At 50.1% G+C, this 16,529-nt stretch overlaps 1 protein-coding gene across 1 annotated transcript in view; it reads right to left on the bottom strand.

The window, feature by feature from the left end:
• NACC2 (NACC family member 2) overlaps positions 1-16,529 on the bottom strand; it is a 64,118-nt gene that overhangs the window by 35,514 nt on the left and 12,075 nt on the right. Inside the window, exon 2 of the mRNA XM_054998328.1 lies at positions 2,970-3,137. Within this exon, the coding sequence (XP_054854303.1) occupies positions 2,970-3,137 (168 nt within the window). The remainder of the gene's footprint in view (positions 1-2,969; positions 3,138-16,529) is intronic.

Below are 16,529 nucleotides of genomic sequence, written 5' to 3'. Positions count from 1 at the left end.
CTCTGAGGATACTGGTGGTAATGCTGGTATTAATATTTGGTAAATGGCCTCAAGCTGAGTTGCTGGGGAAGAACACCATATAATCTGGCTGCCTAGTGATCCTTCTGTTTCTGCGAAAGGTAGTCATTGGTTTTAGAAAACAAGTCTGCCCCTTGAAGGGTAGGTCCTCTGTCCTGTCTCCAGGATTATATAGGTGAGGCAGTAGACAGTAGCTATGCGTGCCTCCTGAGAGCTATCGCTGATGTCAGTGCTCTTGTTGTGGAATTAGCCATGTTCCGACTAGCATTAAATTACTGTTTTGGAGGTCTTATCGCCTCCTCTTAGATAACTTTAGAAAGTACCTTCGAATTCTCGTGTAAGTGCTCATTGTAAGCAGCCATTCTATTCCACAGGAATATTAAGTAGACTCCGATAATAGCAGCATAATTCACTATTTTAAAGTTGTCGAAGCATACAGCTTCCTGCCCAGTGCATCAATCATCTTTGCCCTCTTTGTCGGTGGGTATAGAATAAGGTCCTTGCCCCTGCCTCTGCAACTCATGAGAAAAATGGAGGGTGTATAGAAGGGAAGCATAAATACACTCCTTTGTCTTATACAGTCCCTCAGTCTTATTAAGAGGTCAATGGGATTAGAGCTGGTTTCTCAAGCAAGGTGGTCACTACATCCAGAAACCCTTCAATCATGGGGAAGGTGACATTGACCGGGTTGTCAGAGTCCAAGTATTACAAGATATGTTGATATTTAAGGATTTGCCATGCTCAATTTTTTTGCTCTGCAAAGAGAGATTCCTTGTCCCCCCAACAGCTATGCCAGCAAAAAGTCAGAAGGAGTGCCTTGGGCTCCTTTTCATTGCTGATTTGAGTATCAAATGAGGTCAGGGATGTGCCAGGGCCCGATATTCAAACATGGATCCGATCGACTCCATGTGATACACATCTCCCCCAATCAGTGCCTGTTGCTGGAAGCCCCTCCCATGGGTACTGGGAAGGACCCTTGTATGGCATTACTCCCGATAAATGGTTTTTACAAACCCTTGGATGCGCCGGATCTAAATGGGGATGTATAATCATGCCTTTCTCTTCAGAGGAATAACAACAATTTTGAGTGAGGTGGGGGCATTTGTGGGGTTTCAACCTCCACCACCACTAGCATTTTGACATCGACAACTAGCCCCTGTCTAGGGCTCTTCCTCCTTTTCAAAGTGTTTCAACTTTGATCCTGCCTCTTACCTAAGAGGCTCTGGGCGTTGTGTGTAGCCTCTCTTGATTCCAAGGATCTCAACCGATTGACTGTTGGATCGGAGGGGTGGAGTTGAGGACTGAACCCTGCTGGACGGTTCCGACGGGCCCTTCGAAGGGGGCCTGTTGGGTTCAATGGGAGACTGTCGGATCCAAAGCCACTGCAGTGGTTGGCATTGCTCGGTTCTGAGGTCGGATCCAGATGTTCAGCACGCTCTGCAAGTGCAGAGGGATTTGCTGTTGGGCTGGTCGTTGTCAACAGTGCCCATTCCCACAATATAGCTTTGAGCCTTGTTATGAGCCTGGGCCTAGTGAGGCCTAGTGGCTCTGGGGAAGCTTGCACTAAAGTGACCACAGAGCCTACATTTCCCAGGTTCCCTTTGACCCCTGTGATTGGGTAAGAGGGGATTCTGAGGGGAAAATCGCATGAATAGGAAAGTAGGGGGATGGTGCCTGAGAGAAGGGATAAAAGGCCTCGCCCACAGTGGGAGGGTGTTCACTCCTAGGGAGCAGAGCTGAGGAGAGGCTTCAACTCTCACCCCTCATCCAGAAGGGGTGAGACAGTTGGAAGCCAGTCGCCAGGAGACAGTTAAGAACAGTCTAGTTAGACGCGTTTGGGTGTTATAGTTTTATTTGTTCACTAACCTTTAATATTCTCTTTACTTTACAAAGTTTTGAACACCAGTTATTAATAAATCTTTTAAATAAAGTTATTTATTATTCTGCCTGGGCTCTCATGCCTCACATAATAAATCAATCTTACTGGGAAAAAAGTAAACGGAAGGGTGCTCTGGGCTCTTCCAAGGAAACTTGTGCCAGAGTGGTGGCAGCCTACAGAGAGCTTCCCTGGGCTTCAGCCAGTTGTGACAAGCCTGATAGCTCATTCGACTCTGCCTAGGAGAAATTCAGATTGCGGTCTTCTCCAGGCAAATGAGTGGAGCGAGTATCTGTGCGTCCTCGTTATTTTATTGCACACTGGGTGTATTTATAGAAGGGCTTTATCAGCCAGGAGCAAGTCAGAAACTTTGCTCTCTCTCTCTCTCTCTCTCTCTCTCTTTCCATCTCTCTGTAGAAGGGAAACAGCGACACGGAGCTCTCAAATACAGGAAAGGCTCCTAGTGATGACACTCATCATTTCTGTTGCACAGTGGATGTGTTTTAATAAGGCTTCATCAGCCGTGAGCAAGTTAGAGACTTTGCTCTCTCTCCTGTCTCTCCGCAGAAGGAAAAAACAGTGACGATGGCGCTCACGAAAACAGGAGAAGCTCCTATCCTCGTCATTTTGTTGCACACTGGGTGCATTTTAATTTAAATAAGGCTCTATCAGCCACGAGGAAGTTACTTTGCTCTCTTTCTCCTTCTGTCTCTCCACAGAAGGGGATCAGCAACTTGCACAAAGGGGAGAAGCTCTCACTGCCGATCCTAACTGGTCAGCGGCAAAGAAGGAGCTGAGGGTCAGGGGGCGCTCCTCCAGAGAGTGGGCGTTTTTGGCGAGAAATTGCCGCGCAGGCCCTCTGGGAGGAGAATGCCCCCTCCAGAGGAGAAAAAAGCTGTAAAATCCCTCTGGCTGGCAGGCCAGCGCATGGGCAGTCCCACGTGGGACTGCACAGAAGACCGACAATGAACATCAATTTTTGTGTATAATGACATACAACTAATCAAAGATTATGAGAGTTCTAGGTTTCCACACCAAACTATTTCGGACATAAAAAGAAGTTTTATTTCATTACCTGCAACAAGTTCAAGTTTCTCTCCAGGATCTCCTTCTGAGTAGAGTTTTGGATGGCACCGGTATCCAATTTGACTGATCAGACTCGCAGGTAGAGCAACTAAGTCTCGTCGAATAAGTACACAGGAGCGGCTCTCTAGGGGCACCTGTTCTGGTTTCTCTGGAGGTCCTTGGAATGAAGCACAAAAAAGAAGCAGGAGCATTAAGGCAACATGACATATTGTGTGAATCTGCTACTCTCAGATCTTTGCTCTAGAGACAAGTAGAGCGGGGAGTCAGGCGGCTGGGGAAGTGATCGTCTCCTACAGCCGGCTATAAATTACTCTTGGTCTGTGGAGGAAGCAGCTGGAAACCTGCAGTGCCAGCTCCCCTTAAACTTCCAAGGCCTGCATGTGCAACATACGGCTGATGAGGTACCTGTGCTTGCAGAAGAACTACCTTGCGGGACATCGGAAAGAAAACCAGATGTCATTCAGGAAGGATAACAAGCCAAGCGGCCACAGCTACAACCCAAAGGAAACAGGAGGAATCAAATCTTCAGAAAGGGTATGCAATCGGGTTCCAGGAACCAGGTTTCAAAGCTGGATTCATGCCAATTTGTTAAAATCTGGTTTACTCAGTTCAAGTTAGGTTTGATTCAGGAACCTAGATTGAGACACCCAAATATATAAATAAATAAATATTATTAGTTATTATTAATCTGGGTTGATCTGGGAAAGGAATACAGCTTCAGCCTTGGCTGGCTCCTTCCTGGGACTTTCCCATTTTTTCCCCCAACAGGGGAGAAGGGAGGGGGAGTGAGTGGTCCATCCTTGCAGGATCTTCCCTCAACTGGCAGATGGGATTCTGGGACAAGGAGAGAGCGTTTTGCAAACTGCCTACAAGCACTTAAGGAAAGCATCATTTTGTGCGGTCTGACCTTGGAAAGACTGCTGACCGAGTGCTGCTGTGGCTCTTGGGCCTGGGATTTATGCACACCACCAGTGGATTTACTGCCTGCTGCTGCCGCCACCTGTAGGAAGCGATCTACATGCTGCCTGATGGAAGACTTCTACCTGGTTTGAGAGTTGTAGACTCATTTTTTTTCTTTCTTTTGAGGGAAGACAGATTGACCTGGTGGCTGGGAAGTAAAGGATAGAGGGATGGGTGGAGAAGTTGTGTGTAACAGTCGAACAGTTTTAAAAACTGCTTTTGCTCTTGTGTGTGTGTGTGTGTCTGTGTGGGTCAGGGGCACTTTGGCTTTTTATGGTTTGTTTGATTGATCTTAGTTGCTGTTCTTGTATTGGCTGACTGGTCTTTTTTATCCTGTTTCCTTGCATGCTGGTTAAAGGGAGAGAGCAGCTGCTGCTTGCCGTTTTTGAGAGACTAACCATGAAATCCTAAGGAGAGCTCCTCCAGTCAAAGCCCTTTGGTCCATTCAGTCTAAGCCCATTGGTTTCAATGGGTTTAGACTGGAGTAACTCTGCTTAGGATTTCACTGTTAGTGTTCTTTCTGTGTGAGGGGAAACAGCCTTTCTTTCTTCTTGTTGCGACTTGTTTTCCCTACAAGGCAAGAGAAAAGAATTGCTGTTTGCCAGCTGAGAGTTCCTGAGACTGTTGTGTTTTTAGGGGCGGGGGGGGGGGGGGAGGAATGGCATTTCACTGAGAGGTATGCTGTTGCACTGCACTACTTTTGTAATTGTTATACTAGTTATTAATAGTTATTGTTTTGCCTCGTGAGACCCAGCAGCAGCAGCAGCAGCAGCAGCAGCAACATGAGGTGTCCTTTGGGGGACTTAAGTTTTCTGGGTTTCGAGCTCGCCCCAAGGACTCAGAGGATTCTGGAGGGACTGGCAGAGGGACCCACCACCAGTGAGCGCTTCTCCAGTTTCCTCTGAGGCCCGGAGCAGGCTTTTCAAGGCAAGGCAGGAAGAGAGGATGGCGGAAGAAGAGGAAGAGATGTTAGAATTGACCCCCACATCTCAACCCCTTCAACCGTGGCCATCTCCTTCTGCCCCCCCCTTGACACAGTGCATCTGTCCTGAGTGCCTCACAGGAGGTGGCTCCTGGGATGCCCGCAGATGCAGAGCAATGTGAGTGTCCCTACACCTCCGACATCTGGGAGCACTTCCAGATGACACAGAACCCCCACTATGCTACTAGCATGGTAAGTTCTGGGTCAGTCAAGAGAAAGACCTCCATCATCTCTTAATGGCCAACCTCAAGTACCACTTGAAGAAGCACCACCAGCTAGTGCTTCTTCAGAGGGGAGAGGTGGGTGCCACACAACCACCAGCAGAGGGAGGGTCATTCCATGACCACTTCTGGCGCTCCCCCACCCCAGTCTTCTTTAGGGAAGGGATGTCAAGCATCTCTGAGGGAGATGTTTGCTGGGAGTGTGCCAAGAGGGGGATCCAGAGGGGAATGAAGCATGTCACTTGGAAAATTGCCAAGATGATCACCATCGATGATCACCTTTTCCCTGGTCAACAACATCAGCTTCCATGGGCTGCTCCAAGAAGTCTGTCCTTGGCACAGCCCCCTGGTTGCATCATGTGGAGCAGAACTGTGGTGCCCTCCCCTTACAGGGCTGCCATGGAGCATGTGCAGGCACGGCTGTCTTGTGCTTATGGGAAAACATCCAACGTCTGGACCTGCAGTCTGTTGGAGCACACGTACTTCTGACTGTGAACTGGTGGCAACTCAATGGCCTTCTGGGTGGGGGTGGGATGACCAGTGCTAGGCAGGGTCAGTTGGGGGGGGCACTGGGCCAGCTACTGAAAGGCTTCGCTCCATGCTGAGGTTCTTGATGAGGCACACACAGCAGAGAACGTCACTGCCTCCCCTGAGAGGCAATTACTGGGTCAGGTAGGCAGGGACATTCCCACAGGATACATGGTTACTGATGGTGGTGCAAACATCAAGGCAGCAGCAGGGCAACTGGGCCTCAAGTGCATTGACTGCGTGGCCCACAAACTTCACCTCATTATGGTGTGCTGGGTCTGGGTTCTACAGAAGAACCTGGACAGGTCACTGTGACTCGTGAGCACGATCTACCCCAAAGATGCTGGCGTCTCATGGGTCACTTCTCACACAGCATGAAAGCAACTCACCAACTGCCCCAGAAGCAGGTCAGGACAGGCATGCTGGAGCACTGCCTGGAGCATGGTCACTTGCTGAAACTCCACTCATGCCATGCTTGATCATTTGGTGGAGCAGCCGCCACCTCACATGATGGCCCTGGGAGAGTGATGCTTGGAAGGGGAAGAGTGAGTTTAGCCAAGAGGCCTGGCTGGCCATCTCTCAAACAGTGGAGATTCTTAGGCCCTTTAAGAAATACCCTGTCGCGGCCTCGTATGATACAGCGACCCTGAGTCTGGTCGCTCCTCTGGTGCAGACGCTTCGTATGGTGATCTCCTTCCTGGACTCAGGTGCAGGACACGCAGTCCTTGTCCCAGTACTGTGCGTGCTTGTGAGAAGGCTGCAAAAGAGCATCATGTCCCAGCTGCAACCTCTCACTGAGAAGGAGCTGTACATGTTGGTGACCATGTGTGACCTTTGCATCAATGGCACTTCCCCAAGTGGGCCGGGGAAGTTCACCAGCTTGAGAATGTGGCATACACAGGTCGGGAGAGGCAGAGGGAATGGGTGGGGGTGGGGGACCAGCTCTGCTGTTCCCTGCACGGCCCCTTCTCAGCAGGTTCCCCCCACAGCCACCCCTGAAATATCCCTGGATCTGGCATGCACTCGGCCCCACTGGAAATGGGAGGTGCATGAGCCAGGACTTGGCGGAGGCCATGGTCAGGGCTATGTTTCAGAGCCCTGAGAGCTGATTTCCACCTGTCTTCTGAGTTACTGGGCCAACAAAGAGGCGGTCTGGCCAGACCTCCCTCTTGAGGCTCAAAGGCTCCTCTCACACTCTCTGACAAGTTGCAGAGCAAGCGCATCTTTTTCCATTTTGGTGACGTTGCCTGCTTGCCTGAAGAGCTGAGCAGCTGGTCTCCCTGCAGATCAACTTGCCGCTCTTTGATTGCCCAGCTCTGGACTCTCTGAGTGAGTGAAGTGAGCCCACCCTGTGGCCTGCATCCTCTGTCAGCCTGTGCTGGGGAGGTGGGGAAAAGCACTCTTCCAAAAGTCAAACTTTAGATAGAAAACCAGCAGGAGGGACACTTGATCCAGTTGGCACAGCATAAAATAACAGGAGTGGGGGGGATCAAACCCAGTTCTCCAGATTACCCGCCGCTCTAAACCACTACACCAAACTGGCTCTCAAACTCCAGTTTGGAAACATGCCTCCCACACTCCGAAAACACCAGCCCAGCTAGCACCTTGGCACAAATCTGTGCAGAAAATTAAGACAAGCAGTGTCTCTCACCACTGGAACAGGAAGAGTCAGAGAGAGAGAGAGAGAGAGAGAGAGAGAGAGAGAGAGAGAGAGAGAGAGAGAGAGAGATGTTAAGGAAAGCAGAGAAACACCCAAACCTGTGGGGCAAACCCTAAGAAACACCCAAAATGAAGCTACAGAATGCTGTTGTGCAAGTATATGTTGTTCTTGTGTGCAATGTTTACTTTTCTCATTGTAGGGGTGGGAGAACTGGCCAGTGATGAAGGGTTGCTACAACCTGCAACTTGAGGCTCCCCTGAGCCAGTGGGAGTGGCGTTGTAGGCTACATTATAGGCTACACTGCAGAGGGAGAGGAGAACTCCAGTTTTCTGAAATGACCCCTCCCTCTCAACTTTCCTTCTGAAGCCAAGGGGGATCCATCTTATACTACGCTGCAACAACTGTGTTTGTTCCACATTGCCTTGTGTCTGTGGATGGGTACTTGCTTGGTTCTGTTCTGTGGTGTTTCCTTACTAGCTCTGGGTTCTCCCTGGCTGTTATGAGTAACACTGTTTCTGTTGGATTAAGTTGCAACCGTGTCCCCTCATTTTAGTTCGGTATGGGTAGAATTCTCTGTTTTGATGTGATTCTCTGGTTTGAAGTTGGTCCCCTTGATTCGCTTTGGATCTGGGGTGGATTCCATCCATTTTCTTGCTTCAGTTTGTTGGACTTTCTCTGGGTTGAACTTGCATTTGGAAGGGTGCCTCTGGCCAGAGGCAGCCTTGCTCCTGTGTGTTTCTACCTGTGAGCTTCCTTGGAAATGTTTCCCCCATAGGAAACCATGGAGACTGGCGGGGGGGCACCTTGTTCAGGGGTCATTGGACCCAGGGGTCCAATCTTTCTGAAAATTGGGGGTTCTTTTGTGGACAGTCAGGAGTACGTTCCCTGGAAATTTTATGAAGTTTGCTTGAAAAATCCCCCCCCCAACCCCATCCCCTGGTATACTTTTCTCCATAGGAAATAATGACAGGATAAGTCTGGGATTCTCTAGTCTGCCAAAACCAGATCAGAGAATCTTTCCCCGAGTTTTGGAATCCCAAATTTGGGGGGGGGGGGGGTTCCTTTAAACCTGGATGCAAATTTACCACATTTTTTGAGGGGGTGCACACCCCTAATCTTCAGCTTGAGACTTTTACCTTCGCTCCATCAGACAGCATAGAGATCTTTTATTGGTAGATAAGCAATATTTACAGGTTAATTCTGCTGCAAGAAAATTCACACTGAGTGTGAAAAGGGGAATTCTGAGCTGCAAAGAAAAATCCTTGCGCAGGAAAAGACCTTGGAACAAGAGGCAGCAGCAGACAGCTTCAGAGGCCCTTCATAATCTCTCAGAGATGTTTCCCTTCCTTCCCTTCCAAAGCACTGCCATGGAGGAAGATTATACTGGGGCTTCTGTTGTCTTGTTTCCCCTTTCCCACACAGTGGGAATGTCTGAGAAATACTTATAGGGTCAATTTATTTGGCAGAATTGTGGCCTCTTTTACAAATATATGAAGTCCAGGGTCACAGAAGGAAGGACACTGTTATAGATTCACCACCATTTTCATATAAAGCCACAAATCGGCTCTCAGTGATTCCAATTTTTTTTAAAAAAAACGGGAATCCTTGACCGCCCGCTCCTGCCAATGTATTCTAACTGGCTACATTAATTCCACTTGCAGAAAACTCTAATATGAACTATTTCTTCAAGTCATTATCTTACATTTAATGACCACATCACAAAAAACAAACAGCAAGATGGGAAGGAAAGAGGCCAGGCCTTCCAACGACGCCTGGCCACCTACAGAGGGAAACCTACTTCTGACTTACATTTACTGCTGTCCATCACTAGTTCTGGTGTCAGTCAGTTCCAGTGCCTGGGTGAACCAATTGTAAGAGGAATTCATGTTATCTTGTGTAAGTCATAAATAAATACATATCTCTGCTAAAACTTAGAATGCAATACAAGGACTCCAATCCAGTGCTGCACTGAGTCACTGGCCATTTTGCCCTGCCAGTGCACTTGGAGATGCTTCCTGGAGAAACACGTCCCCATATTTCTTTGTTTCAAACAAAATTAAACACATGGCAGCAAGATTCCGATGTTCTAATGCTACTACAGCTCAGCCACATGCTTTAAATGCTATACAAAAACTCACTGAAAACCAGGCCACAAGTCCTACCAGAGCCCTTTTGTTTCCACAGAAAACTAGGGTATCAGCCGGTTCTATAGGAAAGTGGAAAGTTAAATGGGTAATGGGTCTCGTTGGATACTTCCATCTCTTCTAATTTCAAGGAATGGGGTAAACAGCATGAAGAAGAGTTCAAAGAACGCAACCTATGGGTTGGGAATAGAGGTGGGCACAGATCACAATACGAAGCAAAAAACCGCACAAAACAGGCCGATTTGTGGTTCGTGAAAACGTGGTTCGTGGGACCGCATTTTCCACGACCTCCACAACTTTTTTTACCTGGTTCATGCGAGTCATCAGCTGTTTGTAAAGCCATACAGGCTGACGCCGCTGATCGTGTGTGAAACTGACAGCCCCGTTCTCCTGCTGAGGGGGCAGGAGAATGGGGCTGTCAGTTTCACAGACCCTGCACTGGGTTCAGCTGATGGGATGAAGCCGGTGCGGGGTGAGTGAAGCTGACAGCCCCGTTCTCCTGCCACTTGGGTGGCAGGAAAAAAAGGACTGTCAGTCTGACAGACCCCACCCCAGGTTCAGCACATGGGCTGAAGCTGGCGTAAGGTGAGTGAAGCTGTCAGCCCCTGCGGAAGCCGGCATGGGGTCTGTAAAACTGACAGCCCCCGTTCCCGAATGGGGGCTGACAACTTCACTCACCCCACGCCAGGTTCAGCCCATGGGCTGAAGCTGGCATGGGGTGAGTGAAGCTGACAGCTCTAGAGGTGTGAAAAAAAAATTCCGGTTCCCCTCTCCCACTTATTTCACCCAATGGGAGGGATAGGAGGGAATTCCCCTCCCATCAGGTGAAATAAGCTGCGAGGGAGGAAGTTCAAACCCCATTGAGCAGATCAGCTGCTTGGCACGGTTTGTGGCCAGCCCTTTAAACTCCATCTGTGTTGCGGGGGAAACCCACTGTGACCCAGTGAAGTGCGGAAGGGCCCTTTCCAGCTGGCTGGAGAAAGCGGAGCAGAGAAACTTCTTCCCTTCAAACTCTCCCACTTTCCAGCTGGCTGGAGGAATGGGGGGAGAGTTTGAAGGGAACAAAGTTCCCCGTGCTGCTTGCAAGCCTTCTTCCTATCAAACTCTCCTCCTTTCCAACTGCCCTGGGTGGCAGGAGAACGGGGGCTGTCAGTCTGACAGACTGCAGGTCAGCTTCAGCCCATGGGCTGAAACCTGTGCGGGGTGAGTGAAGCTGTCAGCCCCCGCTGAAGTCAGCACGGGGTCTGTCACACTGACAGCCCCTGTTCTCCTGCTGCCCAGGGCGGCAGGAGAAGGGGGCGGTCAGTTTCACAGACCCTGTCCTGGGTTCAGATGATGGGCTGAAGCTGGTGCGGGGTGAGTGAAGCTGACAGCCCTGTTCTTCTGCTGCTACTGCCACTCCGGCGGCAGGAGAACAGGGCTGTCAGTTTCACTTACCCCATGCTGGGTTCAGCAAAGCCGGTGCGGGGTGAGTGAAGCTGACAGCCCCGTTCTCCTGCCACTTGGGCAGCAGAAGAAAGAGGCTGTCAGTTTGACAGTCCCCATGCTGGGTTCAGCCCATGGGCTGAAGCTGGCGCATGGCGAGTGAAGCTGTCAACCCCCGCTGAAGCCGGCATGGGGTCTGTCAAACTGGGGTCTGCCCTGGGCGGAAGGAGAACGGGGGCTGACAGCTTCCCTCACCCGCGCCGGGACAGCTCTAGAGGTGTGCAAAAAAAATTCAGGTTCCCCTCTCCCGCTTATTTCACCCAGTGGGAGGGGGAGGAGGGAACTCCCTCTTTTCCCTCCCATCGGGTGAAATAAGCCACGAGGGGAGAATTTCAAACCTCATTGAGCAGATCAGCTGCTTGGCAGGGTTTGTGGCTGGCCCTTTAAACTCCATCTGGGTGAAGGCCAGGTGAAACGCGGAAGGACCCTTTCCAGTTGGCTGGAGAAAGTGGCTTGGGGAGCCTTCTTTCCTTCAAACTCTCCCCCTTTTCAGCTGCCCTGGGCAGCAGGAGAATGGGGGCTGTCAGTTTGGCAGACCCTGCACCGGCTTCAGCCCATGGGCTGAACCTGGCACAGGGTGAGTGAAGGTGTCAGCCCCCTTCTCCTGCCTCCCAGGCGGCAGAAGAACAGGACTGGGGTGTGTGACAGAGGTTGGCCATTGAGAGCACCCGGGTACCGCCCATCCAGGTCGGGCCAGCCCTGTAACAGAAGGACTGAACCCAGCTACCCCAAGCCCCGCAGAAAGCAGAGGAGGTGACAACTCCCAGCCTACCCAATCCCTGCACGAGGCAACTGAGGTGGTGGAACCTGGTACGCAAAAGAAGGCAAGGGAGGCAACAGCACTTGACCTGAGGTAAGACAGGAGGCAAAAATGGGCCCAGCCCACTTGAGGCAAGTGAGGTGCCTAAGCCTGGCCTGAGGTGGGGAAGAAGTCGGAGCCTGGCTGGAGCCTGACTGGAGCCCAGCACAAGGCAAGGGAGGTGGCACCCTGCCTGCCCAAGCCCCACACAAGATGAAAATAATAATAATAATTCGATTTATATACCGCCCTTCAGGACAACTTAATGCCCACTCAGAGCGGTTTACAAAGTATGCCATTATTATCCCCACAACAAACACCCTGTGAGGTGGGTGGGGCTGAGAGAGCTCCAGAGAGCTGTGACTAGCCCAAGGTCACCCAGCTGGCTTCAAGCGGAGGAGTGGGGAATCAAACCTGGCTCTCCAGATTAGAGTCCCGCGCTCTTAACCACTACACCAAACTGGTCCTAGGCACCCACAAAGGGGCACCCAGCCAACGGGTTAGGCAGGCTGCTTCTCCCTCCCTCCTTTGGGAGGGATTGGGGAAATCTGGGGGAGGGGTTTGCAGAATTTTTCATTCCTTTGCCTCACAGGGTTGTTCTGTGAGAAGAGAAGAATAAAGTAATCTGCTTTGGGTCTCTGCAGTGGAGAAAGGTGCCATACATATGAAATAAATATTAAATAAAGCTTAAGATGGGTGGCAGATAAAAGGTAGGTGAGTGGGGGGAAGGAGAGATGGAATCAGGGAAAGGTAAATATGTATACATTGCCAGGAAGAAGGAAATAATATGGAGGGAAATTAGGTGCCCCCACAAGTCTTTTCCCACCATGCAACTGGCCCATAGTTTTCCTGGGTAGAGGGTGCCATGGGTAGGGAAGCAGGGAAAACTGAAGATGAGGAAAAAGTAGGTTGGCTGGTGGGCAGGAAGGAGAGAAGCAGGTAGAAAAGGGGGAGAAAGGCTATTTTACTTATGTTGTTTACAGTCTGCCTTTCTTACCATATCAGGCAGGCCATTCCACAAGGGGCTTCCAAGAATGGGAAACGGGAAATAGTGGGGGAGGGGGAAATGAGATGCCCACTACCCATCCTTGCAAGTTCCCACTTGTCAATATATTTAATGCTCAATATGGCCCCATTTGTGAATACTTAAATCCAGAGACTGGAGCCATGAACAGACTGGAGCCAAGACAAATCTTACTACAAACTTGAGAAAAGTCCCAAATTTTCAGAAAAACCTGAAATCTTAAAAAAGGGGAGAGGGTTAAACCACTACAAATAATAGAAGCAGTGCCTGTATCTTTAAGAAATGGGTGCTGTCTGAGATAACAATGGCCATCTTGAGTGTTGCTAAGCAACCACAATAATATTGCCAGCCTTCAAACTTTGGGTTTTGCTAGTAAAAGACATAGGAGAGGGTCCTTCCCAGGATTATTTTGGCCTCCCAGTCCGCTTCTGCTTCTCCTCCCTTCTGCTCCAGAAGCAGGGCCTATTAGGCCAGACTGAGCAGCAACCACTAGGCAACTTGCTGCCATGCAATTTGCACAACTAACCCAGGGGGCTATGATTTGATGTCACACAGCAAACCTGGTCCCTGTGGTAGCTTTCATATTAGCACAACCTGGCTAGGACTGGCACAACTGAGTGACTTGCTATCACATGGCTTTTGCAGTCTGGCCAGACTCTTCCAGGAAGAGGTAACTTGGGAGAAGAAAGGAGGGGGAAAAAAGAGCCAGTGTGGTATAGTGGGTTGTGACTATATAGAGATTCAAACCTAGGAGACTGAGGTTCAGATCCCCACGGTGCCATGGAAGCTTGCTAGTGATCTTGGGCCAATCATTCTCTCTTAAACGAATCTACCTCACAGGGTTGTTATGAGGATAAAACAGATGAGACGAGAATGATACGGTCTGCTTTGGGTCCCCATTGGGGAGAACGGTGGGGGGTAAACGTGAAGTAAATAAAGAATAAATAGAGCTGAATACTGGGTTGGTTGTTGAACGGGAAGGAGAGAAGCGGGAAAGGGGGAGAGGATATGGCGGCGGCAGCCAGGAAGAAAGATGAAACAGCGTGGGGAAGGGATTATGGGGCAAATGAAGCGACTCTCGTTTATCATGGGCCACACTAGAGTCAAGTAAAAAGATTAGTCCTCATCAAAGGAGGACCACCTGCCCTCAAGCCCCATCTTGGCAGACCCATCCTGTGAGGCAAGTTCTTTGAGGTTCCCCTGAAGGGACCCAGCCCCTGAACTAGCACGCACCTGCCCATCACTGGACCCAGTACTGTTTCCTGATGGACCCCGTGAGCAGAGAAGGTGAAGGGCTAGGGCCTAGGTCTGTACCAAGCACAGGAGGGTGCGCTTGATGGCCCAAGGATTCCCCTCTGCTGAGGAAGTTCCAGGAGAGCCCATTACAGGAACTGGGCCCCACTTCTTCTCATGAGTGAACTCGGCTTTGGAAAGAAGCCTAAGGTGGGGTCCAGCATCACCTGTAAGGGAAACTACCTCTCCAGGTCCACAGTGTGTCTTGCTTGCCTGACCTGCCGGGTACTGAGTCTTGGAACCTTGCCGTCTAGCCCTTGGACTGCGCCTCTGGAATAGGTTGCTTGCTCCTGAACTGAGATGTTGGACTCTGTGTCTGGATTACGTTACCTGACCACAGGCTCTGACTTTGGACTGTAACCCTAGCACCGCTACTGTTGTTGCTGAGACTTGCCTCCCGTGTGATGAGCAGGGCAGTCCCTTGAGAACTTGCTGGATGAGATAAGCCTAACTTACTTCGCAGGGTTGTTGTGAGGAAAAAATGGAGGAGAGGAGAATGACTTAAGTTGCTTTGTGTCTCCATTGGGGAGAAAGGTAGGGAATAGATAATAAAGGTGAAGTGGATTCAGGGAGAAATGAGGAGTTCCTGCATGTAACATATGCACAATGACATTCGCAATGAAGGCAGCAGACTTCCATTCCTGGCAGAAGCAGCTACCTGGAATCCATCCGTCCGTCCGTCCTCCCTCCTCCTTTTTAAAAGATGTTAATGTTCCCACAGAACACTTTCGCGAGTGGAAAGAAGAGTGCGTGGGGCTCTACTCAATTAATTACCAGATTCCCGTGACTGCATACATGCTGACTGGCAAAAATGTGACACTTTGTTCCATTTGTTGAGGTGGCTTGCTCTCCTTGGACCAAGCGCTGTATCACAGAACCACAGAGTGGGAAGGGGCCATACAGGCCTTCTAGTCCAACCCCCTGCCCAGTGCAGGATGAGCCTAAAGCATCTGGGCTCTGAGAAGGAGCAGGAAAGGGAGCTACTAGAGCAGTAGGGAGTCTTTTTCTGTTGCCTGCCTTAACTGCTGGGGGAATTTGCTGTGTGGGAGGACAGTTTTTCGGGCTGCGTGAGTGTGTAGAGCCTGCTGTAAAGTGGTGCCAGTTGGATTAAGTGTTTCTGCTTGTCTTTTTTGCCTGGATTAGGGCTGATTCCAGAGGGGGATTTTTACTAATTGGAGAGTGTCTGTTTTGCTGGCCCCACCCTCTACTGAGTGAGCCTTGATTGACTGATTGAATTAGGCTCCTCCTCACAAGAGGCACATCACAGCCATCTGGGCTCTGAGAAGGAGAAGGAACGGGACCTGCAGCTATACTTGGAAGACGATGATGTCGACGGAAGGCCCCTTTCCTGTCACCTGCATGGAGTGTGCCATGTTTGTTCTCCTCCAGGAAGAGAAGACGGACTTCGCTTGTCAGAAGTGTAAGCTGCTCAGGCTTTTGGAGGAGAAGATTCAGAGCCTGGAGGAGAGGATCACCACCCTTCAGGAAATCAAGGAGGGAGAGGATTTTATTGACAACAGCCTGGGGGCTCTGCACAAGCATGAAGAAATAAGTCCAAGGCAAGAAGGGAGAGTCGATCTCCCTTCTGAGACTCCTCTCAGTTCTGCAATACAAACCGGAAGACATGGACTAAGGCGACGCTCTGGTCCACTGGAGCTCAAGAATCATTTTGAGGTGCCTGAGATGGGTGACGGAGATGAGAGTGGAAGGAGAACCACAAAAACCTGGAGGAGGGAGTGAAGAGTGACGCGGGGGTGAAGCCTGACCGGCCTGTAGTTTCCTGGGTCATCCTTCTTCCCTTTTTTAAAGATTGGGATTACATTCGCTCTTCTCCAATCTTGCGGCACATCCCCAGTCCTCCAGGAGGCCTTGAAGATGATAGACAGTTCTCTACAAAGTTCTTTGAGCACTCTTGGGTGCACACCATCTGGCTCAGGGGATTTGAATTCATCCAGTGCAGCCAGATGCCTCTTCACAACCTCTCTGTCAATGTCAACTAGCCCCCCAGGTGTCCTGCCACATTTTCCACTATCTCTAGATGTGCCTGAGTTCTTCAGGGAGAAAACAGAGGCAAAAAAGTCATTAAGCCTGTCTGCTTTTTCTCTGTCCTGCATCAGAGTTTCTCCATCTACTCCCAACAGCGGTCCAATTGCCTCCTTTTCCTTGAGTTTGCTTCTCACATATCTGTAGAAGTTTTTCTTATTGTAGCGAGCCCTCCTGGCCAGACCAGCTCGTACTGAGCTTTGGCCTCTCTGATGGCTGATCTGCAGTACCTAGTAACCCTCATATACTCCTCTTTAGAGGTCTGTCCTTCTCTCCATTTCCTGAACATTTCCTTTTTCTCCCTTAGCTTATTCTGGAGCTCTCTGTGCATCCACATCGGTTTCTTGGAGCCCTTACCATGTTTCCGTCTTGCTGGGATAGTGAGGGCTTGAGCGTGCAAAAGCTCATGT

Source organism: Eublepharis macularius, chromosome 14 (assembly GCF_028583425.1).
Source record: "Eublepharis macularius isolate TG4126 chromosome 14, MPM_Emac_v1.0, whole genome shotgun sequence".
NCBI classification, from domain to species: domain Eukaryota; kingdom Metazoa; phylum Chordata; class Lepidosauria; order Squamata; family Eublepharidae; genus Eublepharis; species Eublepharis macularius.
This window is presented reverse-complemented; position numbering and strand designations above follow the sequence as displayed.